Raw genomic sequence first — 24,170 nt, 5'->3', positions numbered from 1 at the left:
GTCCTGAAGGGTGTGGGAAAAATGATTGAGAGGAAGAGATGGTCAGTGCCCAGTGGGTGGCCTGGGCTGGGGGCAGGGCATACTCTGGGCTCCCTCTCTCTTGCTCTGGATCCCAGGTAAGTCATTGAACCCTGTGGCTTTGTTTCTGGAGGTTTCTTTTTTGGGGGAGAGGGGAGGAAGTATGAATAGGTGGAGGGATGAACACAGGAGGTTTTTAGAGTATAATGAAGTGCTTCTCCAGGACACTGTAATATCCTGTTCGTGTCAAAGTCCATAGCATGTACAGCACAAAGTGAACTATGGACTTCAAGTAATAATAATAAAATAATAATAAATAATAGTAATAATAATAATAGAGGTTCCTGATCATTGCCTGCCCCATAGGATTGATCTGAGGCCTCAGGGATGTGTCCTCTAAAAAGCCTGCAGAGTAAACTCACAGATTAGTGTGAGCCCATGCAGGCCATGGGTGTACTGCGGGACCCCTCCCCACACTCCCATTTTGCCCTACTCCCTCAGTAGGAGCCTTCCCCGGGGAGCCCCCCCTGCTGCCCAGTCAGAGCTGAGAGCTGCGGGGGACACTAGGGTTTAGGAGCCCAAGGCTGCTGGGAGTTCTGGGGAGGCTCTGGCGGAGGCCCAGTGGTCTCCTTGGTGGCGCTTTCGTGCCCGTGGGCAATGTGAGTTGGAGCTGACCTGAAGAGACAGTTTTGCATCCTTGGTTTTCCTGGTGAGAGCCCGACTTTGAGCTCTTGGGAGCTGCCCACGTGGTTCAGATTTAATCAGCTTTAAGTCTTGTCTTCTTTCTCACAGAGTTAATGGTCTGTGCCCCACTCCAAATATGCCCAGCATCTGGTGCGCAGTGGGTTCTCCCTGCCAGGGAGTGGGCCACGGGACAGGCCCCTTCTCCCTCCTGCCACCCTCGCTTCTCTTTCCAAGCCTTTGTAGACTGGCTTTTTTGGGTTGTTGTGACAAATGACCACTTACTGGTGGCGGAATATGGAAATTCTCCTGTCGCAGACCTGGAGCCGGAAACCCTGCACCCAGGGTATATCAGCAAGGCCACGCCCTCTCCGCAGGTTCTAGGGAGCAGGGACCCTTCCTGTTTCTTCCCCGCTTCTGCTGGCTGCTACTCTTGTTGGCTTGTGGCCATGTCACTCCAACCTCTGCCTCCACCCTCACATGGCCTTTCCCTCTAGCATCCCCTCTTACAAGGACGCCAGTCATTGGATTTAGGGCACACCCTACATTCAAATTGATCTCATCTGGAGATCCTTAATTACATCTGCAAATGTCCTATTTCCAAATAGGGTCATGTTCACAGGTCCCAGGGCTGGACGTAGTTTTTTTGGAGGGGGGATTAAGGGGACAGACCGTTTAACCCAGTACACTCCCTTTAGGAAGGTCTTTGCCTGGCTCAGGCCCCACATTTCCTTTCTAGGCCATGTCTCCTGCACCAGCTCTGGCCCCCTGCTCCATCCCCCAAGTGTGCCTGCCTGCTCCCCGCACTGTGCCCCCTGTTGTTAAGTACTATGGAGAGAAGCACCCTGAGTTTGGAGCTGGAGACTGGCCCAGCCCGGGGTGCCTGGCACCCAGGTGTCCTCATGATACGGCCCTCACAGGTCCTTTGTCTTGTTCCCTGCAGGCAGTGGAGATCTTTGAATCCTGAAGGACAGTCTCCCAGGCCCAGGACCCCTTGTGTGCGGGTGGCCGGGCCTGGGCTAGAACAGCAAGGATGCCCCCTACAATCATTTTTCCAAAGATGGAAAAAGAGGAGCCTCTGTGATGAAGGGCTTGGGTGAGGGGGACCCTCCCAGGTAACTTGGTGCCTGCAGGAAGGAGAGAAATTACCCATAGGCCCCCCTGGTCATAGTCCCCTGCCTCCATGGTTTGTGTAGCTCCACGCAGGGCAGTTTCCAGGCTTCTCCTGGGATATGGCCCTGCCTCTTCACTGGGGTTGGGGGGGGTGGCACCCATGGTCCTGACGGTCTCCTCCCTTCCAGGATGTGGAGGTCGGCCCCAAGGTGGAGGCGGTAGTGTCACTCCTGAGTGGCCCGAGGCTAAGCCTGAAGCTGGTGCGACCCAAAGCCCTCCTGGACAACTGCTTCCGGGTCATGGAACTGCTGTACTGTTCTTGCTGTAAGGAACAAGTGGGGGGGGCTGGGGGCAGGACACCGGGCTTCAGACGCAGGGTCACTGAGCAGACCAGGACCCTCCGGGGCACGCCCTCCACTCCCCAGGGCTATAGGGCATTTCGGAAAGCCAAGATGGGCCCCAGGTACAGGGACAAGAACAATGGGGCTTGGTCTGGGGATGAGGGGGGCTGTTGACCACTCCTGCAGTCTTTTTTTTTTTTTCCTGTTTCCTGCAGGTAAACAAAGTTCCGTCCTAAATTGGCAGGACTGTGAGGTGCCGAGCCCTCAGCCCCACAGCCCAGAGCCCTCATCACAGTGCGTGGCTACCCGGCTATACCCTCTGTCCCAGAGGCCCCCTATCTCCCTGCCCCACTCCCCAGGATCCACGCCTGGACCCCCGGCTCAGTGAAGCTGCTGAGGGCACAGGCCGAGGCCTCTTGGCCCAAGCAGCCTGTGTGGGGCAGCGGGAGGTTCTCCCACAGTTCGGTTGAGCCTGAGACTTGTCTGGGCAGTGGTGAGGAGCCCCCCCCCCCCCCCCAGGAGAGTGTTTTTCCTTTGAGGGGATTCTGTGCCTGAGAAGGGTTCGGCTTCCCGCATTCTGTACCTCACCTGGTCTCACCTGGAGCAGCGGGGGCCTGGGGGCACCTGAACGTGGACAGAGTTCTCTTCCCCTTCCTGCACCACCTGGGCTGCCTCCCTTGCCTGGAGGCGGCGCTGAGCGTCTCCCGTGGCCTGCAGAGGTGAAAACTGCGCCGGGTGGGGGGGTGGGGGGTGAGCATGGGGAGAGGGCAGGAAGCCACACACCACGTCTTGCCACAGTGGATGCTCTTCCAGTTCCTCTTATATTTTCTATTAAACAAACACTTGCTTGTTTTGGTTTGGTTTGCATCTGCAAAGGTGAACCCCAGAGGGCAGCGAGCCTCCAAGTTCCAGTTCCAGCTGGTCAAGGGTAGGATGCAGGAGCGGGGTGGGCTGGTCGGGCCCTGGGGCTTGGGTCTCAAGATTGGGATTTGTAATGGATGAAGCCTTACCTGGCGGCCTGGAAACGGTATTTGAGGGCCTGAGTTTCTTCCAGGCCTGCCCTAGTGGCTGGGGCCTCAGCGAGACAGACTGAGGGGCACAGGGGGTCAGGGAGGTCTTCCTCCGTGCCCCCTGGTCGCCCTCCCTGGCTCCACCTGGCCAGGACAGAGTGGAGGTGTTCAAAAGCATAGCTCCTGGCACAAGACCCGGCCCCTCCTGCCCCTGCAACACGGACCCCGTGCTCCCCAGGCCGGATCTGGGGCAGGACAGGGCCGGGAGCAGCGGTGGAGGGAGCCAGGCGGAGGCAGGGCTGTTAATTACAGTACAACTTTATTAATACTGGAGTCTTCACAGTGCATTTGTTACTCGTAGCAGTGACTATTTCAATCAAGGGGGGTGGGGGTGGAAGGGGCAGGGAGGAGAGGAGAATTTATCCAAAAACGGACAGAAAGAAAAGAAACAAAATGGGTCAGATGGGATGGGGGGAGGGGTGGAGGGAAGAAAGGGTGAGTAGGAACCAGGAGGGGAGACCCGGGTGGGGAAATAAATTAAAAAAAGGAACAAGTTAACAACAGCACCAGAAAAGTTACTTCAGTCAAAAGACGCTTTTGAAAAGAATATTTCTCTGTACAAATGAAAAAAAAAAAAACACGAAGAAGTCCCCCAAACCAAAGTTTGTGATGCGGGATGGTTGGCTCGGATCCCAAGGGGGTGGGCCTAAGAGGTGGTCACTAAATGGGAGATAGATAGGTGGCCAAGGGAATGGGGGAGTTATGTACAGCCCTGGGGTGGCTGGGAGGAGGCTTGAGCCTGGAGGCGGGGTGGCTCTGCCATGCCCACCCCCTCCTCGGGCCTCCCAAGCCACCCCTCCACCCCTGACCCTGCTAACATCACCCATCCTGCATCTTACTCCCTCCACCCACCGGGTAAACGCCAGCACAGCCCTGCGGGGAAGGGGCAGCGGAAACCCCGTCCCGGGCCTTCCCCAGTGGGCCACCTGCCCTCCCGGCCTCTTCAGGCCCTCCCTCGCCTGGGCCCTCTCTCCAGGCACCCTGACCTGGGCTCTCCGGTTGGCTGGAGCGTTCAGCAAGGCTGTTCTCAGACCTAGCAACTTACAGATACCATTCTCCGTCTGCCCTTGGGAGCCTGGGGGGGCTCCATCCACCCAGGGGCTGCCTTGGTTCCCCAGACCTGCCTGACCACCCTGCTTGGATCCCGGTTCCCTGCAGAACTACCAGGAGCTCCAGCCTGGCGCTGAGACTCAGACCCAACCCCATCCCCTCCAGACCAGGAAAAGCCTGCTCTCCTGACCTCGGGAGCCCCACCCCCCCGGCCCACCCTGTGGTCCCTCCGCCCTCTGAGCCCGGCCACCCTCTCTGCTGGCCTGCAGGACAACAGGAAGCCCTCCACTCGCCCTAGACGCACCTGCTTCTACCTGCTTCGAGTTGGCGGGCACCCCACCCCGCACCCACTGCCAGCACAGGACTGGACTCCGAGGGGACTGCACCAGGATGGCATCTCCTCTGGCAACAGAGAGTCAAAGCCAAGCTCCCTGGACCGCACCCCAGCCCCATCCAAGGAGACGTGCTGCCCGCCCCCCCCGCCACCGGCCCTCTCCAACCTTATTTTGGCTTTGGGGAAGCCAATGTGGCCCTCCTCGTCCTGCCATGGGCCCACCAGGCCACTGTGAGGACCCCTGTCCCTCAGGCACTCTCGGACACCCTGTACTGTCCACCCTGTCCCCACACACAGTCCTTGTCCAGTCGTCAGCTCTATTATTATATTCATAAAATAACCCCCACACCCTCTACAGCTCCAGCCCCTATCCCCAAAGGTGCCCGAAACCACCTTTGGACCAAAGTGCCACCAGAGTTAAATTCTCAACGTGCCCAGGTGAGGACACACATCTGAAAGCAGCTCCTGGAGGGCTGGCCAGATGCCCCTCGGGCCTCTCGGGCCTCTGGATTCCTTCCCTGCTGCCCTGCCCCTCAGCCCCCGCCACACCTCCCCGGGAGGGGAAGCTAGGACCCGAAGCCCCTCGGGCTCCACAGCGCCTCCAAACAGATCCCCAAGACTCCACTTGGGGCCCTGGGCCTGTGGGCCTCTTTCCTCCACAGCAGCCTGGGCCTCCCCACCTCCAGTGCCGTTCTGTGACACTTTAGCCGACTGGGCACCTGGCCCCTCCACAGCCAGCCTGCCTCCCTAAGGGAGAGGAACCTGGGAGAGGGGAGAGAAGGAAGGAGCGGGGACCGGGCAGGGGCGGAGGGGAACAGCATTCAGGAGAAGCCCCGGGCACCACCGACCAGGGAGAAGCTGGGCCGGATCGCCTGAGGTGCGGCGGGCGGGCCCAGGGAGGCTCCCAGAGACGGGGGTGGGGGGGGGGGGGGGAGGGCAGGGCCTGTGGAAGAGGAAGAGGAGGAGCAGAACAGGCAAGAAACATATAAAACAGGCTCCAAACCCAGTTCAAGACCTGCAGGCTCAGAGCTGGTGAGCTTTGTTAAAGAAGTCATTCCCATTTAAATGCTGCAATCCAAGATGAGTGTCTTTCCATCCCACGTGACTTAAACAAATATCCGAAAGCTTGCCTGTCTGCTGTCTCCTCGCTGTGCCTTGGCTCTGAGCGGCTGCGGGTCACCTGCCAGGCCACCTGCCTCTCGCGGGGGCCACAGGGGAGGGGGGCGCCATCACAAGATGCGGGGCGCCGACCTGTCGTTGGTGACGGTCCTCCGGAGCCGCACCCCGCGGCGGATGGCCACCAGCATGTCTTCGGCCGGGGGCTCGCCCGAGGTGGCAGGGGGCGGGCTGGGCGTCTCCTCGGTGGGGGCGGTGGCGGCGGCGGCGGCCAGGCCGGTGGGGAAAGGGAACTGGCCCTCGCCCAGGGCGTGGGCGCCCGCCACCAGCTCCCCGAGCTTCTCCACCAGGCTGTGCCGGTTGGCGGCCAGCTGCTGCTGCTGGTCTTCGTCGTCCGCCGCCAGCCCTGCGTAGCCGGCCGCCTCAGGGGCCGGGCTGGCCCAGGCCGTGTTGGGTAGGCTCAGCCTCTTCGGGGAGGCCTTGGCCAGGTCCTGTGCCAGGGGCGAGGCGGCCTCGTCGCTGTAGAAGACGCACTCCTCGCTGCCCGCCCGCGTGGGCCCCGCGTAGCCGGGGGAGTCGGGCACCGTGGGCGTCTTCACCGGCACGATGGGCGGCCGGATGGGGATGGGGCCGGCGCTGGAGAGCGCGCGGCGCACGGCGGGCTTGGTGGACGGCGTGCGGCGGATGGTGGCCACGCCGGGGGGCGCGCCCGAGGCGCTGGGCAGCCCCGCGGTGGAGGCCGGGCGCTTGGTCTGGATCAGGCGGCGGTAGTTCTGGGCGATGTTGCTGTTGCGGGGGATGGTGGAGGACTTGTCGAACTCGGCCGGGCCCTCGCCGTCCGCGTCCCCGTTCACCGAGTAGCAGTCGTAGTCGGAGCCTGGGGGCACGGGATGCAGTGGGCCGGGGCCGGGGCTGTGAAGGCCCGGTGACCCAGCCCCGGCCCCAGGGCCTACCTTGGGAGGGGATGGTGTCCTCGGAGCACGAGGGCGTGGTGGTCTGCGTGCTGTAGCCGCTGGAGTACTGCAGCGAGTCCCGGCTGCTCTTCTGGTGCTCCAGGCTCAGGCCGCGGGTCAGCACCATGGCCAGGTCACTGGCCGCGGGGGACACCTCCTCACCGTGCTGGGGGTGGTAAGACTGCAGGCTAAAGCCCGGCTCCCCGCCCCCCCCGCCCCCCCCCCCCCCCCCCCCCCCCACCGAATTACAGGTCGCTCCCGCCAGGGGAACCCGGCCTGGCAGTGAAGATGGAGTCCTGGCTGGGCTGCCAGGGGAGCCGGCGCCTACCTTCGCTGCGATGGTGGCAGGGGACATGCGGGGTCGTGGCGCCTCCTCTCCGCTGGGGCCCAGGGTGCCCCCGCTGGCCAGGCCTGGCTCCGTGTCTCGTGGGTGCTCCGCTCGGTCCTTCCTCCGCTGTAGGCTGGTGCCCGAGGGCTGTTCGTGGGGACCCGCCTTGGCCCAGTCCTGCAGGGTGTGGCAGACGGGTCAGGGGGCCCTTGGCCCTGCCGCCCTCAGTGAAGGATCCCCTCACTATAGTTGAGGTTCAGGGTTTTCAGGCCCAGAAGGGGGCCTCAGGCTCATGATCATGACCAAGGGCAGAGCGTGGAGGGTGCCATGACCCCTCAGTCCCTCCAGGCCCAGGGGTAGGATGGCCATGTCCCAGGAGGGAAAGATGTGTGTTGGGAGTGGCTGCAGGCGTGCCCAGGAGGCTTTTCCTGTGGGGAGCGGGCACTGTGTGCACCCCCCTCTGGTTGACCCTGCACCCTCCCTGCGTCCCACTGCAAGTGGGGAGCACTGACCGAGGTGGGGGAGCTGCACTCGCTAACGGACTGGCAGGTTTCCGAGGCCTCTGAGGACGCAGAGCTGGAGGACTTCTGCCATGCAGAGGCGAGCAGGCGGCGGACGGGGCGGGGAGGCCAGGAGGAGAGGAGAGAACAGACCCGGTCACAGCGCCGGCATGCAGTGGGGCGTTCCGGCTCGGCGCCCCACCCCGCCACCCCTGCGAGCGTCTGCGGCAGATCTCAGCACCCTGAGCGCACACTGCGGGCACCGACCGACCCCGCGGCCCGGCCCAAGAGCCAGAGGTGGTGAGAATTAACAACCGGACTCGCTGCCGATGGCCCAGATGTGGTGGGCCAGGGAAAGAGAGACACGAGGGAGGGCAGCGGGGTTGACGGTGTCCTTGTCATCTGAGAAGGGCTGGCCTGCAGGAGTCCAGAGTTCCATCCTGCACGCGCAGCGCTGAGCTGCCTGTCAGGTATTTACGCGCAGCTGTGATGCAGGCAACCGCATTTACAGGTCTGGAGATGAGAGAGAAGACAAGGGTGGGGCCACCGATCCATGGCCACGAGACAGAGTGAGGTCACCTCGGCAGTGAGGGCAGTTAGAAGGTTCAAGGGCCCCAGGCACGCCCACGCTCCGTGGCTGGCAAGAAGAGGGTCCAGCAAAGGAGAGGAACAAGGAGCTGCCAGAGAAGTGGGAAGAAAACCACAAGCAGACGATGCCACAGAACTCAGAAGGACCTGCCCTGTGGAGGAGCCGGGCTGCCCGGGGTCCATCAGATGAGGACACGGAGGCATCCCTGGAGACCTTGAGAACTAGGTCACAGAATGGTGGGGGCAGAGGTCCACTTTTGAGTGGACCAAGCGTGCAGGGGAGACACCTGCTCTGGGCAGTCGTGGGGAGTAGGTGGCCTGGGAAGCCCCCAACTCACAAGAAGACACAAGAATGAAGACAAAGGCAGTCAGGGCAGACACAGGACCATGAGCGCTCCCTGAGGCACACGCTGAGTGCAGTACAGTGGTTGGGAGACTGGGCAAGGGCCAAGGTGGGGGGCTCGCCCTGTGATGGCCCGAATTAAGCCAGGGTACCTGCAAAAGGTCCGTTTTTAGTACCACGCCTGCCCTGTCAAACTCTCCATATTCTCCTTAATTTAGACCCCCAGATTTTTTTTACAGTTTATGATGAACCAAGATCACCAAAATAAAAAAGGAAACAAAGCACCACAGGTGAGGATTCAGATGATACAAGAAACAAATTTAGATTTTTACCAATATAATTGTTAAAGCAAAAAAACCCAATGGAAAAAGCATTTGGAACACTCAGTGGGAAAATTCAATGTCTATTCATGAACAAACACTTAAACTAGGGACAGAAAAAACTTCCTTAATCTGATAATAAAGAGTATCTACATAAATATCAATATATTTCCCTCAGAGGGTGGGAAAAAGATAAGGATGCCCACGATCACCATTTCTGCTTAGTACTGGGAGTCCTAGGAGGGCAGTAAGGCAAAAAAAAAAGTAGCAGAAAGCCACAAGATAGGAAAGGTAGAAAAAAGCAGTCCTTACTCATAAAAGACATGACTGTTGCATATGCAGAATACTCAGAAGAGTCTACAGTTATCAGAACTGATAAGTGATTTTAATAAAATTATTGCATGTAAGATCAATATACCAAAGAAAAAAATCAAATTTTTAAATATCAGCAGCCAACAAACAAAACCCCCCCTAAAAAGCCAATATAATTTAAAATAGCATCAATAGGGGCGCCTGGTTGGCTCAGTTGGTTGAATATCTGACTCCTGATTTTGGCTCAGGTCATGCTCTCAGGGTCATGGGTCCAGCCCCACGTCAGGCCCCACGCACAGCATGGAGTCTGCTTGTCCCTCTACCTCTGCTCCTCTCCCCGCTTGCTCTTTTTGCGCTCGCTCTCTCTCTCAAATAAATAAATAAAATCTTTAAAATAAATAAAATTGCATCAATAAACATTAAATACCCAGGAAAAAAAAATCCAGTGATAGATGTGCAAGATCTTTACATGCAAACTATAAAACATCACCGAGAGAAGGAAAAGCCAAAATGAATGGAGACATGAGCAATCCCCAGTCAAAACCCCGGGAGTTGCTGTTACTGTTTTTTTGATGGAAACTGACAAGCTAACGTTAAGGAATACAAGGAATTGCAAAGGGCCAGAAACAGACAAGGGGATATTGAATAACAAAGCTGGAAGACTTCTGTTACCACATTATCAAAGTTTTGTATAAAGTCACAATAATTAAAGTGGCCTGGTCTTGGTATGAGAACACAAATGAACCAGCAGACAGAATACAGACTCCGAAAACAGCTACAGGTATACACATAATACCTGATTTATGACAAAGGCAACACTATAGTGCAGTGGGGGGAAAAATGGCCTTTTCAATACACTGCCAATTAGGTATCTGTATGGAAAAATGACCCCTACCTCGTATCATATGTGTGCACACACACACACATGCACACACACGCGTGCACACAATCAATTCTTGATGAGCTGCAGATCTAAATGAAAAAGGTAGAAAAAGGCTTATCTCAGGACACAAAAAGCACAATTTAAAAAAATGAATAAATTGGACAAACTGGATATCCGTTAAAATTAAGAATTTTAGGTCATTAAAAGACTCCATTGAGAGTAAAAAAGGAATCCACAGAATCAGAGAAGATCTCAGATGAAGAAGTTGTATCCATAATATATAAGAAGTTCTAGGAATCAATAAGAAAAAAAAACAAACACCTAGTAGAAAAATGGGCAAAAATGTGAACGGGTCCTTCATAAAAGAGGACAGCCAAGTGGCCTTCAGAAGCATGAAATGGTATTCAACCTCATTCCTCGTTGGGGAAGTACAAATTAAAAATACAGGGCACTACCAGATGCACCCCCCCACCCCCCCCCGCCGGAATGGCTACAATGAGAAAGATGTAAAATACCAAGGGTTGGTGACGATGAGAAACAGCAATCCACCACTGGTACAGTATTCTTGCCAGAAATGTGTGACCTCGGTCTAACTATGGGAAGACCCCAGACACATCCAAACCGAGAAATGTTTTACAAAATACCTGACCGGTATCAAAAGTATCAAAGTCATGAAAGAAGAAGGACTGAAGGACGACTACATATTAGAGAAGCCGCAAGAGATAGAACAGGGTCCTGCACTCCTAGACCAGAGAAAACTGGCAGCATTTGAGAAAAGACCGTAGGTTAGTTAATAGTATCGTAGCTACGTAAGGGGTTAACATTAGGGGAGGCTTGGGAGGAGTAGGTGAGAACTCTGTACTCTTTTTGCAACTTTTCTACAAGTCTGAAATTATTTCAAAATACCAAGTTAGAAAAAAGCCTCAAAGGAAAGGTAAAATTGCTGTAACGTAGAGAAAAAGGAAACTGGAAGACAGACCTGAGTAAATGATCCAGAACATCATACAGAGAAGTGAGGAGAAGGAAAATCTGAGAATTAAGAGAAGGATACACAGAAGGATAAATGAGGTCTGGCAAGACACTGAATCGCAATCTCAGAAGAAGCGATAGCAAGAACGAAAGTAGGAATACAGAAATAATGGCTGAAAATTTCCAAAACATAAGAAAGACATGAATACAAAGATACAGGAATACAAACATATCAAGTGAGGCTAAATAAAAACAAATCTGCAACTAGACACAAACTGAAGAGCAAAGATCTTAAAAGTGACCAGGGAGCAAAGTAAGCTCATGATCTGACGGAGGACCTCTTAACTGATGATGGAAGCCAAAACACAGTGGAAAAATACCTTCAAAGTGTGCGAAGAGAACAACTGTCACCTCAGAATTGTGTCCCCGGCAAAACTTTCAAGAAAGACGACCAAATGAAGCATGTTTACAGATAAACAAAAACCAAGAATTTACTACTACAGATCTATTCTAAAAGAACTTCTAAAGGATATGCTATACTTCAGAAAGGAAGACTTGAGGTACGAGAAAAAATGATCAACAAAGAAATATGTAAGCATATGGAGAAATCTAGACAAATACTTTATGTACAAAAGGATAACGAAAGTAAGTAGAAAAATATCATTTGTGTTATTAAAAAATAGAGAATAACATATAATAGCTTATAAGTTGGGAGGAAGTGGGTGACTAAGTTAAAATATTTATTAAGATCCTTGAATTATTCAGGAGGTGAATGGTAAGGATGTACGGTAAAATTTCATGGTACCCTGTAAAAGAAAAGAAATAGAGTATAACTTAGAATCTAGTGGGGGGGGGAACAAATGGGAAAAAGAAAAACAAACAAATGGCAAGGGAAGAGACAAAAGAAGCACAGAAAAAGCAGAAGGAATAAACAGAAAAAAAAAACCCCAGGAGTCCAAATACGTCAGTAATCACAATAAATATAAGTGGACTAAAAATACTGAATAAGGGGCGCCTGGGTGGCTCAGTTATTAAGCGTCTACCTTTGGCTTAGGTCATCAGCACGGAGTCTGCTTCTCCCTCTCTTACTCTCCCTGCTTGTGTTCCCTCTCTCACTGTCTCTCTGTCAAATAAATAAAATCTTTAAAAAAAATACTGATTAAAAGATAAAGATTGTCAAACTATTATATAAAAGAAAATCTAGGCATCTGCTACTTATAAGAGACTCATCTAAAACACAAAGATATAGTGAGTTTAAAAGCCAAGAGATGGGAAAGGATAATATAAATCTTGAACAGAATATAGCTGAGATAGCTGTAATAATATCAAACAAAAGAGACTTCAAGAAAGCATTATAAGGAGCAGAGGATCAACTACATCATGTTAGAAGATTCAATTCACTATGAAGAGTTGACATTTTAAACTTGTATGCACTTAACAGAAGAATCTCAAAATATATACAGCAAACATGCATAAAACCATATGGGAGAAAATAACAGATCTAAAATTTTTCAGTTTTACATAGGTGAAGCAGACAGAAATGAATGGAAATGAGGTAGAGATAGTCAGTGCAGACAACTCTTTTGAGAAGTTCTGTTGTGAAGGATACTAGGTGGTTGGAGGATAACATGGTGGGGGAAGGGAGGGCTTTTAAAATGCATGATGCTGGAGCTTGTTTGTGTCCTGACGGGAATGAGCCGGCACGGGGAGAGAGACTGCAAGTGTAATGGGGACATCCTTGAGCAAAAATCCAGAACATAAAATACTGAGCCCAAATGGAGGCATTAGCCTAGATGGGGAGGAAGAGCAGACTGGATCCAAATGCAGTCACTCCTGACACCCTGAGGATAGCCCCCTGGGCAGGTGGCCTGACCTCCTTTTGTCTTCTACTGTGGTCCCCCCGTTCGCCCATCTCACTGAGGCTGCAGGATCTGAGCCTGCATCTGAGGAGATTCGTGGGCCAGTCTCTGGGTTCCGAGTGAGCTGGCCCAACTGTGTAGAAGCAGGAGGATGTCCTGGGGCTCCTGGGGATGCCTTCTAGGGTCACTACCCCATCACGGTAAGCCTATGCAGGGGGAGGGTCCCCAGGGATCAGAGCTGCGCAGCAGCCCCCTCGGGGCTCCCGTGGCTGGAAGAAGGCGGTCGGTAAGGAGTCAGGAAATGGTGAGCAAGTGGGGCACAAGACCCCCCCGCTGACACCGCTGTGGCGGATGCCCGCTGCTCTAACCCTGGTCCTGAGCCAGGTGGGCCCCGGTGAGGCCAGGTGCCACAGCTGCAGGCCGTGCAGACGCCTCCTCACCTGGCTGGTGATGTCGGAAGGCATGGGTGAGGGGGGCTTGGAGTAGGTGGCGTCCTGGGAGACGAAGCCAGAGTCGTGGGAGGAGACACTGGAGAGGCGGGCGGCGGCTGGCTGTGCCAGGCTGCGGTAGCGACAGGTGGAACCGGGTGAGTATGTGTGGGCACCCCCGGGCCACGGGGCTCCGCCGCCCTTGGCGCTGCTACTGCTGCTGGGGGCGCTGGGGGGGGGGGGGGGGGGCAGCAGCCGGACAGGGAGACACAGGGTGCGCGTGGAGGGGTGACAGACAAGGGTGGAGGGCAGAGGTGAGGGGCAAAGGAAGGAAAAGACAAAGTCAGACTACAAGTCCTGAGACTCGGGTGCCACAGAAGAGGTGGGTTCTCGGATGGGGGGGGTCGGGAGGAGGCGGGCCCGGGCAGGAGACAGCACCCAAGAGCCGTGTACCAGGGCATGCCCAGGGCCAAGCAGTCACTTTGCTTCCTACTTTGCCATTAAGCACAGTAGACCTTAGGCTGGTGATGGGGAAACTGAGTCACTAAGCATCAAACCTTGTCCCATTGGGGCTAGAACCCAACTCTGGACTGCCTCCTCAAAGTCAGATCTTTGCCATCAAATCCTAACTGGATATCTAGGGTGCGGTGATGGTCTGTGTGCGTCCTGGACCCACCATTGTCCTCATCGCCTCCATCCCCTTGAGTGTGTCCAGCCCTCCGTAGCTCACATCCTCTGTGTAACCATTTCACTCTCGGGCAATGAAGGCTGCTTTCTTTCTGACTGTGATCCTGAAGCTACTGAGCCCCCACCCTGGGTCATGGGTGTCCTCTGCCATCAACCCTCCCTGCTGTGACGGACCCCTACCTGGGGTCTAACAGACCCAGGCCCTCCTCCCTCGACAGGAGCTGCTGATGGCCCTGCGCAGCTCACCTCCCGTGCCCAGGTGCCCAGCCAGAGGTGGCTCTGGGGAAGGGGAGCCTGGAACAGAGGGGCCTCCCCCACCAGTAACTCATCTGTGCTCATTGCCCTCCCCGCTGAGGAACCTTGAATCTTAAATGTCTCCTCCAAACGCTGTCTTAGTGCCAGCCCTGGACGCGTCCCTGATCCTGAGCCTGCACCGTGAATGAAGGAGACTTCAGGGGCCAGCATGGGCCCCGGTTCAGGCTGAGGCATTGGCCGGGAACCAGCACTCAGGAACCAGCCAGGCTGGAGCATCCCTTACCTTGGGGCCTCAGCACACCTTCCCAGAAGCGTCTGTGCCCACCCTTGATCTTAGATTCTTACTATCCCTCCACCCGCGTCGACTCTGCTGGGCTGGGCAGAGCCCAGTTGTGAAATGCCAGGACCCTGTGCCTCAGTTTCCCCTTCTGTGAAATGGAGACAACACCATACCTGATACGGTGGTGTCAGGATTCAGTGAAGAAAATGCATAAAGCATGTAGCACGGCCCCTGGCGCACAGTGATTGCTCCATCAACGAAACCGCCCTGCCCCCCGCCCCCCCCAACGCCTGCGCAGGCAGCGGGCTCGAGATGGGGCTACATTTGTCCCCTTTGCTTGCAGGCCAATTCCTCTGTGACGCACTTGGGGGACTTCTGGGGCCCGGAAGCAGATCTCGATGCAGCTTTGCTGGGAGCTCACCCCTCCCCTCCCTGGGGGCCCCTGCCCCTCCCTGCCCCCTGTCAACCCCGCACTGACCTGCACATGCTGGACTTCCGTGAGCCGGAGCCGCTGGGTGAAGACGGGGGGGTCTGGTAGGACCAGCTATAGTCTGAGCCCTTCAGGTCTTTGATCACCTGGACAGGGACAGAGATGGGAATCACCGGAGGCAGTCTTCCCCTGCAGAGAGCCTTAGTGTTGTCTGGGGGTCCCCAGAGAGGGCTAGTAGGGACAGAGGCCCCCCCACTCTCTTCCCTATTGAGAGCCAAGCCCCGGCAGGAGACCCTCCAGGGGAGTCTGAAAGCAGGGCTGCCAGGGGAGGGGGGCATGGGAGAACCAGGGGTCCCTGGGGACTCACTGTCACTGGCAGAGGAGGCGAGAGTGACCATGAGGGACACCATGGGGTTCAAATCCTGGCTCTGCTGTGCCCTTTGGGCAAGTTCCTGGAACCTCACCTGGTTTCTCCCGTGAAGAGCAGCCCATGACTCCTGTCTTGCAGGGGCCATGGGGCAGGGGGGTTCAACAGGGTGGCCGTGGAAAGTGCTGGGCAGAGTGCCGGGCGCACAGCGGGCACCGGACCAGAGCAACGCCATGGGCCTGTCACGTAGGACCGACCCTCGTGCAGTGGGAGCACAGTGGTGCACCGAGCGGGTGGCAAGTGTGGGCAGGTGTCTGTGTGCCTGGGTCTAGGGGAGGGGACAGGTTCTGGGCATGGATGACAGGCAGGCGTCACCAGGTCTGGCTTGTTCAGGGGGAGCCTGAGGGCAGACACGGGGCCCAACCCCATGGGACCCCCCCCCATCTGCTCTCAGACTCAGGCCCCCCACTGGGTCCTGTGCACACCACCCCTCCCCCGGGAAGGTGCTCCTGGATGTCCCACGGCACGTGTTGGGACATGTCTGGTCCTCTGTCCTGTTTTTTCCTCTACTGTCCCCCAACCAATGGCAGGCTATCCCCTCCCCTGTCCCCTAGCCCCAGGACGGCCGCACCTGCTCACTGGCGGGGGGCAGCTTGTGGGGTTCCGCCGTCAGCACCACCAGGTCGTCGATGATGCCCTGCAGGTGGGTGATCTCTCCCAGCATGGTCAGCTCGCCGTTCTGGGGAAGCAGCGGGTCAGACCCACTGGTCCTGCCCCGGCCCCCCCTCACCCTGGAGGAACAGGCCTCCCCTGCTTCTCCCCTCTCCCCCAACACTGCTTGGGTCTGATCGAGGCTGGAACTGGACACCCTGGGGCCAGTGTGACCATCTGTCCAGACCAAATTAGTGCACCATGAGCTATGAGACCTGTCTTTGGGCTGTGAGCACGCAGCTCTGAAGGCACCCAGCCAGGTAGCACTGACAAGCGGCCTTTCTCGGGGGTTGAGGGGTCGACCCTGGGCCCTGTCCAACCTGCTGGGGCCTCTGAGTCACCCCGAAAAACTCCCACTGGTGGCTCCCAAATCCTGATTCTTGGGATTTCCTCAAATTCACAGAGACCCTCCAACTAGCCCAACGGCGGGGGATGCCGAGAACACCCCTCTGGCTCCGAGGGACCCACCACCACGGGCTGCAGGAACGTGATGAAGGTGCAGAAGCGCCCGCGCTCCTCGATCAGGGCCCGGCGCACTGCCTGCTTCTCCGTCTCCTCCAGCAGCAGGTACATGTCGTTGACGTCCTGCAGGGCGCTGTCCAGCTGAGGCTGCAGGTCTCCTTTCCCTGGAGGGGTTGGGAGGAGAGGCCGCGCTGGGGACGCCGGCCCGGCTCGCTGTGTGCATGGCTCAGGCCCCGTGGTGCTGTCCCTGCCGTGGGGCTGGGCACTGCCATAGGGGCCCGGGGACTGGGGAGGGCAGCCAGGACTCTGGGGCTTGTGCCAGGGCTGGTCCCAGAGCAGGCAGAGAGCACAGACAGACACACACACACAGGAAAGACACCAAGCTGCAAAGCCACCCCGGACCTGGAGTGGGCAGAGCCCACCGGGAGCCACCCTGGGAGCAGGTGTGCTCAGGTGAGTCCAGCAGAGGCCGCCACGGCTGAGACTTCCACCCCCCGGGGTACCCTCACTGCCCATGGGCCAGCACCCACTCACCTCGCAGGGCACAGGGAGAGGGTGGGAGCCCGACAAAGTAGAGCCTGGGGGCTCAGCGGAGGGGTGTGGGGGTCAGGAGAGCTAGGGGCTGGGCCCCGGGGGAAGGGAGGGGGTGGTCTCAGCGTGGGCTCCCACTCAGCTCAGGGAGTGATGCACAAGGACAGCAACAGCGACACAAAGAAGCAGCGAGAGAGACAGAGAGAGGCAAGAGGATGATGTAGAGATGGTGAGACAGGATGTGAGAAGGCGACAGGTAACTGGGCGGGCCTGGTGGGAGCGGGACAGCCAGGGCCTGTGCCCCCCACCCTGCCCGCTCCAACCCCTCTTGGCCTGGCAGACTGACCCAGCAGTGGCCTGGGACTCATCCCTGGCCAGGGGCCCCCAGGGCCCCAGGAGGACTGTGCCCCGGGCCCCTCCCTCGCTGGACCGACCGCCTTCCTTGCTCCTCCTTGGCCTGGAGAGGCTCCTTCCAATGGCCCTGAGCTGGGGGAGACAGACAAATGGGACAAGGACGGGAGGAGCAGCTGGAGGGACGGACATTTGACTTACCAAGTAGCTCTACAGGAAGGATGTGGGAGGAGGAGAGAAAGAGAGACAGAGAAAGAAAGAATGTGTGAAAGACAGCCGGATGGAAAGAGCCACTCCTGGGGCAGGGGTGTGGGTGCCTGGGCCTGTTGGGCCTCCTGCTGCCTCCCTGAGAGGGGAGGGCCTGGGCCAGGTCTGGGGTACAGGGAGGCTCCCTCTGTCCCACCCAGCAGGTTGGAGGGTCCTGTATCCAGGATAAGGCCCCTCCAGCCCGGATGACGCCCTGGGGCACCCCTAGGATGTGGAGCACACGGAGTGGGGCCCCGTGGGGCTACGCTTCCATGGGCCACTGTGGGCTCTACCTTTGCGTGCTTTTTTCTGCAGCTTCAGTGTGTCTGAAGACTTTTTCTTGATCTCATGCCGGGCTCGTTTGTACTCTGTGCACGGGGTGAGAGAGGAGTGCTATGATGGGGGAGCTCTGCACAATGAGGACAGGAAGCCCCGGCCCGAGCTCAGGGCCTACCTTTTGCGTGGTCCTTGTCCAGCTGGTTGGCCGACTTCTTCCAGTCCTCGATGCGCTCCTGCAGCGGGTTGATGAGGCTCTCCAGCAGGGCGCTGCGGGCGGGGCGGGAGGGTCAGGGCCACCAGCGGGGTCTCCCTGCGTCACCCGCACCCGCCGCCCGCCTGGCCGCGGCCCCCACTCACTTGGTGAACTGCCGCAGCTTGGTCTCGATGCTGCGGTGGCGCATGCACATGCGCGTGAGCGCCGAGCCAATGTCCCGTGTGGCCCCTGGCGAGGCAAGCGCGCAGCGTGGGAAGGGGCCCCGACGGGCAGTCCCAGCCTCGGCCACGAGGGGGCGCGCCGGGCCGCCAAGGCCGCCGCTCGCAGCCCGCGCCCCGCCCCCAGCATTGCGGGATCCCGCGATCCGTGCTGGGCGGGGGGGTGGTGGATTTGATCTGTTCTCAGTATTTGCGGTGACTCTCCTCTGTGCTGGACCAAGGCCCTGCGCATCCCGGCCGTGCCCGCCCGCTGCAGCTGCGGGTGTTCTGGTGGTCAGGCCAGCGCGAGAGACTGTCCAAAGGGCCGGCCCAAATCCCCTCCAGCCCTGGCGGGAAGCCCCTCCAGGTGCCCCAAGGCAGGCGTGAGTGCGAGCAAGCGCCCGCTACCTTGTTCTCAGGGGCCCCAGTCCTTGCTACTTGAACTAGAAGGCGGAGGAGACGCCAAGGCCAACAGGGGCGTGCCTGCCCCTGCGTGCTCTCAGACTGGCCGAGGAGAGGGGGTGAGAGGCAGCCGGCCGGTCGGACGCTGAACAGCTGTGGCTGAGGGATGGAGCTGGCCGCCCACAGCGAGAACGGAAAGCCCGCCGTAACATCCCTGTCACCGTTCACCCGCTCCTGCTTGCATGCCACCAGTGAGAAGAGGCTCACTCGACGACCAGCCGATTCCATTAGGGAACAGAATTCAGTGTCCCAACTGCGCCCAGTGTCCTCTCCCTGGCTCACACTCCGCTCACCCTGCCCAGCCTCCAAGCCCCACCTGGGGCGTACCCAACCTCCGGCCACGCCCCCTCCCCACCTCGGGTGTTGGTGGCCATGTCTGCCACTTTCTGGAAGGCGTCCAAGAAGGCCACAGCAGCCAGCACAGTGGTCCTGGGGAGATGGACAGCGGGACGGTCCGTGGGTGAGGTGTCCTCTCCGCTGCCCGCCCCCTCCCCAGCTGGGGCGCCCTCAGCAGCCTCACCTCAGCTGGGAATGCAGCTTCGTGGCCTTGGAGTTGAAGTCCTCCCAGATGGGGTAGGAGCTCTGCCGAGGAGATGGAGAGGTAATGAGATTCTGGAGGCTGGAAGACTCCACCTGGGCTGGGCTCCCCACATGCCTCCGTCCAGATTCTGGCCAGTTTCTCAGGGACTGGCCCTGCCCCTACGGAGAGGGAGGCTCCTGGGCCTTCTGGGACGACCGAGGACCAAGGACAGAGCCATGGGGATTGAACAAGGCCTGGCCCTGGGAACAGGTGCCTTTGCTCATCCCTCCCTCCCTGACAGTCAGGAAGTCTAGACAACTGTCTACGGTGGCACCGTTTTGGCCCACATCCTCCCTCAGAGGGGATGGAAACAGTAAATGGCAGGGCTCAGGCAGGCCAGGTCTTGAACTGAGGCCTCTGGGGGACCCCACCCTGGGCCCCGGAAGCTGTGACCGGCCTGGACACCCATCCATCCCAGGCCAGCAGCAGTGGCTCCCAGGCCTGGGGAGGCTGTGACTGCCGCAGGGCCCAGCCAGCCTGTCCGGGACAGCCAGGCTTCAGGCTCAATGGGGCCTTGTGCGGCCAACAGAGCCACCTTTCTCCACCCCCAGTTCCCCTCCCCTCCTGGGGACACAGTGTGGCCTTTATCCCAGCCTGGCCCAAAGCTCTGAGTTGGGAGGGGGTTTCCCGGTGGGGAGGCTTAGCTCCTGGCGACCAAGCTGTCCAGTCTGATCAAGGGGCTTTTCTGGCTAATGCGCCCTCCCATGGCGGATGGGTCCTGGAGAAACCTCAGCCCTGGCCTGAGAGCCCCGTGGAGGCCTGGATGCTTGAAGGGGAGCCCAAGGCCAGCAAAGCCCCAGCCCGAAAGGGCTTCTAACCCTCCCTTCCACGTAGGCTGGGGTGCTCGGTGCTAGGCAAACAGGGAAGGCAGAGACCCCAGCCCTCATGGCTTCAGAAGGAAGCTCTGCCAGACTGGAACCCAGGGGCAGGTTCGAGATGGCCTCTCTGGCTGAGGACAGCCTGCAGGGGTGGAAAGGAGACAGGACAGCTTCTGACAGCCGTAGAAACTCCCTCTCCTCCCAGCCCAGCCAGTGCCCAGGGAAAGCAAATATTTGAGAAGTCCACACAGGCTGGAGCGGGATGGGGGAGGCTGTGGGTGGGCTGTCTCCATGTGTGCACAGTTCAGGGTAAAGGAGCCTGGTACGTTGTCCCTGGCAATCCCAAGGAGCTGACCCTCACCCTGGCACCCCCAAGAGTCTTCTGAAAGATGGCATGCTCACATCACCTCCACATCCCAGCCCTGAAGCCTTGCTAAGACCTCCAGGGAGAAGAGCCACTGCTGAGGAGGCAGGGGACGAGGGGCAGGTGTCCTGACCCCCAGGACACCTTCTCAGCCCCTCTGCAGCCTCTGGGCAGTCTCAGAACACAAGGAATTAGGAGAAGCTGGGGACAGATCAGTTCCTACCCCACGAAAGGCCTTAGGCTGAGGCCCATCTCCCTAGCCTCCAGCCAGCCAGGCTCACTCCATTCCAGACCTTCACCTCCTCAGCTTTCCCAGTGCGGAGGGGACAAGGCACAGCATGGGGGGAGGCCTGGCCCAGTTCCTCCTCAGCAGGGAGACCTGAGCACCTTGGTCTCTAAGGGCCAGGGCTTCACCCTCACCGGTAGGTAATTCATAGAACCCGGAGATGAAGAGGTGGGGGGGGCGGGGCGGCCAGTGTCCCAGGGGAGGGTCTTCAGGGTTCACCTGGGCCCATGCCCTCACCCTGGCTATGCCCTGGCTGTCAGGCTCTAGGACTCTAGGTGGCAGTGACCGCTGCTGGCCAAGCGCTTGTTGCGCTGTGTGAGCGTGTCGTCGGGTCCTTAGCACAGCCCTGTGAAATAAATACGACTATCACCCCCATTCTACAGGTCAGGAAACTGAGGCTCAGAGAGATTAACTGACTTGCTCAAGGCCTCCACACGGCAGGGGCAAGATCTGATCCCACGACTGGTCACTACACCTGCCTCCAGGGTAGAGAGAGGGGGTCATCGGGCAGCAAGGGGAGGAGGGGGTAGGAACTGCAGGGATGGGAGAAACACCCACTCTGTCCCCAGGGCTTGTCACTAGAGGTGCTCGGGACTCCTGGCCCTCGGAGACGGTCTCTGATCTGGCGGGGGTTGTAGTCCTGGCTGTGATCCCAGAGAGGGGGCTTTCTGGGTGACCCTGGGCCAGGGTTCCACTCTGGGCCTCAGCTTCCTCATCTGTCAAATCGGGCTGGGAACGGCACTTACATCACTGGGTCCGTGGGGAGACTTGAGGAGGCCCTGCAGGGGAAGTACTTAGCACCGTGCCCAGTGCACAGTAAGTGCTCAGTTAATGCTGGCTAAAAAAAAAAAAGGGACTCGGGATCCCTGCCTCTCTGCTGGAAGCCCCTCCCACCCAGCAGGGCCCAAGTCTGGGCCATACTCCCCACTCTTGGGAGGACAGGCAAAATTTATGGGCCCATTTCCTGGATGGGCCAATGCTGAGGGGAGGCCCCCTTCACTCCATTGAAGGTGCTTCGCCCTGTCCTGCCATCTTGGGCAAGCCTCTGCCCCTCTGAGCTTCAGTGGGCAGCCTGGCACCCACCCAGTGGGCATCTGAGCTAAGTGAGGCACAGAGGCAGGGAAAGCTCCTGAGTGCCTGGCCCGAACCCTGACCTGGCGCCCTCCTCCCGACCCTCCAGCCTCCAGGTGCAGCTCGGGGCCTCCAGCCTCCAGGTGCAGCTCGGGGCCTCCAGCCTCCAGGTGCAGCTCGGTCCTGGGGGGTGTTGTGGGTCTTGTGGACGTGCTGTGGACAGGCTTCATGGGGCAGGCTCAGTCTCCTCAGTTCAGCCCCCTTCCTCTATGGAAGCCCTGCTGCTTCTGTGGCTCAGATCACCGAGGGAAACAGCCAGAAGCTGCTCCCCAAATCCAGGTGATCAACCTCCAGGTGGCCCAGTCCCCTGCTCTGTCCCTGGCCTGAACACATGCATATGTCCTAGGTACTTAGGATCGCCCCAGGTGAAACCTCCACATGTCAGAAAATCCAGCTTGAATATCTCCCTTTTCCTTCTTTCTGATCTCAGAGTTCCATGCAAATTGCCTGAGGAGGGAGGGACAGTCCTGTCCCTCTCCTCTGAGCAGAGAGGCTGCCAGCGGGAGGAGGGTGGCGGAAGGTCCCATTCTCTGCCAGCACTGCGAGTAGCTGGGGGCGGGTGGTCTGGGCTGCGTGGTCCCAGGAAGGGATCCCAGCGCCAGGGCTGTGATGTCCACAGGACAGGAGGGCCTGCTGAGGGCAGAGAGAGGCCAGGACTTCTGAGGGCTGCCAGAGGGGCCCCGAGGGAGAGTTGCAAGGGATGGAGGTCTCAGGGGAGCACCCTATGGGGCGGGGGCATCTATATGCTGCTCACCCTGTAGTCCTAGGTGGGGATTGCCTCAGGCCTTTTGCAGGGGCAGGGATCCGGCCGCTGCCCCTAGGGCTGTTCCCCTGGCAGCACCGGGAGCCTCCGGAAGGGCCTGCCTGGGCACTGTGGGGCCAGCAGCACTGGTGTGTGGTATTTCCTCCTGGGCCTGTGATGTCACCGTGGAATTCTGTGTTGTATACTTGGGGGTGTGCGATAGGGTGGGGGCTCTCTGGAGTTCATGTGGAGAGCCCAGTTCTTTCCCCTGCCCTGCAGTCCTGCCTCAGAGGAGCGCGGTAGGAGCGCGGTGCCCGGCCCTGTCCTGTCACTGGAGCTGGAACTCCTCCCTGCCTCGTCAGCCTGCGCCCGCCCTGCCAAGCCCTGGCCTCTCTGGGGAGAGGCTCTCCCTTGCTCCCCAGATGAACAGAGAGGGATGAGGTCAGGGACAGAGTTGGACAGTCTCCTTAATGACCTTGACCATTCCCAGGCCTCAGTTTCCCCAACTAGTGAGTCAGTGGTGGGCCAAGAGCTGGTGGCTTGCTCCCCACCGCCTTGGCCAATCAAGGGGGGGAGGGGCTGGGGGTTGGTGCTGAAGGCCTGGGGTGCTAGTAGGTTCCCCCTTGGGGCTGCTCCAGAAACCCCAACCCTCTCCCTTCCTCCCTCCAAGGTGAGGACAGAGGGACAGTCAGCCTAGAGGCCTTGGAGTCCTGCAGCTTCCTAGGGCCTGTTTCAGGGGACCTGGGCAGGGGTGGGGATGGGGGGGTGCAGCAGTCGCAGGGTCGAGGCCTCGCAGGGTCGAGCACAGAGGCCAAGGCCGGCGGGGAAGGAGTTAATGCTTCTCCGCTTTATTATTTTTCCCTGCTTTGGCGGTGACAGCATTGTCTGGGCTCCAGGGCCGTTGGGGGCGGGGGGGTGGGTGGTAGTTGGGGGGCCCAGGGTGCACGGCGGTGGTAGGGGGCGGAGGCCGGCGAGACCCGGGACCCATCAAATTTAGGGTCGTGGAGCTGACACCGGAGCCAAACCCCATTCATGATTTGCGGGTCGGGGGCGCAGGGAGCCCGCGTGTGAGCAGGTCGGGACCCCACGGGGGGCGCTACGACCTGCCGACCCCGGGCCTTTAAAGACCCCGGGCGCCGCACGGACACCCCGACACACGAACACCCACACCCCCTCAGACGGGCACCCCGCGACCCAGGCAACACAGCAGACGCAGGCCGGACGCGTTCAGACAAGGACACACACACAGCGCGGCGCGCGCACACAGCGGGGCCCCAATGCCCGCCGCCACTCGTCCCCAGAGGGGACCCGCACCCGCGCGCCCGCCGGGCAGCCGGCCCCGCCGCACCCCGTTACCTTCATGTCGTTGACGATGGCCTGGAAGAGCCCGCCCAAGGCGCCGCACTCCTTTTCCGCCGTCTCCATGCTCGGGCCGGGCCGGGCGGCGGCGGCGACGGCGGGCGCGGGCAGGGGCGCGGGATGCCGGCAGCCGAGGGAGCCGGGCGCGGCGGGCGCTCGCTCCGAGGCCGGGCCGGGCCTCCGCCTCCGGGCGGCGCTCAGCGGCCGGCCTC

General features: G+C 58.8%; 2 protein-coding genes across 7 annotated transcripts in view; one reads left to right on the top strand and one right to left on the bottom strand.

The window, feature by feature from the left end:
* The window catches only part of IL34 (interleukin 34), a 57,569-nt gene extending 54,194 nt beyond the window's left edge, over nucleotides 1-3,375 (top strand). For all 3 annotated transcript variants that reach the window (XM_032424225.1, XM_032424223.1, XM_032424224.1), the window contains 2 exons: nucleotides 2,001-2,136; nucleotides 2,369-3,375. In XM_032424225.1, the coding sequence (XP_032280116.1) occupies nucleotides 2,001-2,136; nucleotides 2,369-2,541 (309 nt within the window). In that variant the 3' untranslated portion in view covers nucleotides 2,542-3,375. The remainder of the gene's footprint in view (nucleotides 1-2,000; nucleotides 2,137-2,368) is intronic.
* Nucleotides 3,376-3,463: 88 nt separating this feature from the next.
* MTSS2 (MTSS I-BAR domain containing 2) lies at nucleotides 3,464-24,089 on the bottom strand. 4 transcript variants are annotated; one of them, XM_032424219.1, is made up of 15 exons: nucleotides 23,956-24,089; nucleotides 19,199-19,260; nucleotides 19,034-19,107; nucleotides 18,163-18,247; nucleotides 17,981-18,072; nucleotides 17,820-17,894; nucleotides 17,482-17,490; nucleotides 16,405-16,562; nucleotides 15,857-15,964; nucleotides 14,907-15,004; nucleotides 13,219-13,435; nucleotides 7,517-7,591; nucleotides 7,005-7,181; nucleotides 6,677-6,842; nucleotides 3,464-6,600 (listed from the first exon to the last, which is right to left on the bottom strand). In XM_032424219.1, exons 1-15 carry the CDS (start codon nucleotides 24,022-24,024, stop codon nucleotides 5,837-5,839), a joined length of 2,229 nt encoding a protein of 742 aa, XP_032280110.1. In that variant the 5' UTR covers nucleotides 24,025-24,089; the 3' UTR covers nucleotides 3,464-5,836. The 4 variants fall into 4 exon arrangements, with proteins under 4 accessions (XP_032280110.1, XP_032280112.1, XP_032280111.1 ...); XM_032424221.1 differs by having other exon boundaries at nucleotides 13,219-13,339; XM_032424220.1 differs by lacking the exon at nucleotides 17,482-17,490.
* Nucleotides 24,090-24,170: the final 81 nt, after the last annotated feature.

This window comes from Phoca vitulina, unplaced genomic scaffold, assembly GCF_004348235.1.
Source record: "Phoca vitulina isolate PV1807 unplaced genomic scaffold, GSC_HSeal_1.0 scaffold30, whole genome shotgun sequence".
In the NCBI taxonomy this organism is placed as follows: Eukaryota; Metazoa; Chordata; class Mammalia; order Carnivora; family Phocidae; genus Phoca; species Phoca vitulina.
The sequence above is the reverse complement of the archived record's forward strand: the minus strand, read 5'-3'. Positions and strand labels throughout refer to the sequence as shown.

Coding starts and splice junctions, on each gene's coding strand:
- MTSS2 (XM_032424219.1), bottom strand. CDS start 24,024: ATGGAGACGGCGGAAAAGGAGTGCGGCGCCTTGGGCGGGCTCTTCCAG. Junction 7,182..7,516: donor AGTGCAGCTCCCCCACCTCG/GTCAGTGCTCCC, acceptor CACACCCTGCAG/GACTGGGCCAAGGCGGGTCC. Junction 6,843..7,004: donor CTGCCACCATCGCAGCGAAG/GTAGGCGCCGGC, acceptor TACCACCCCCAG/CACGGTGAGGAGGTGTCCCC.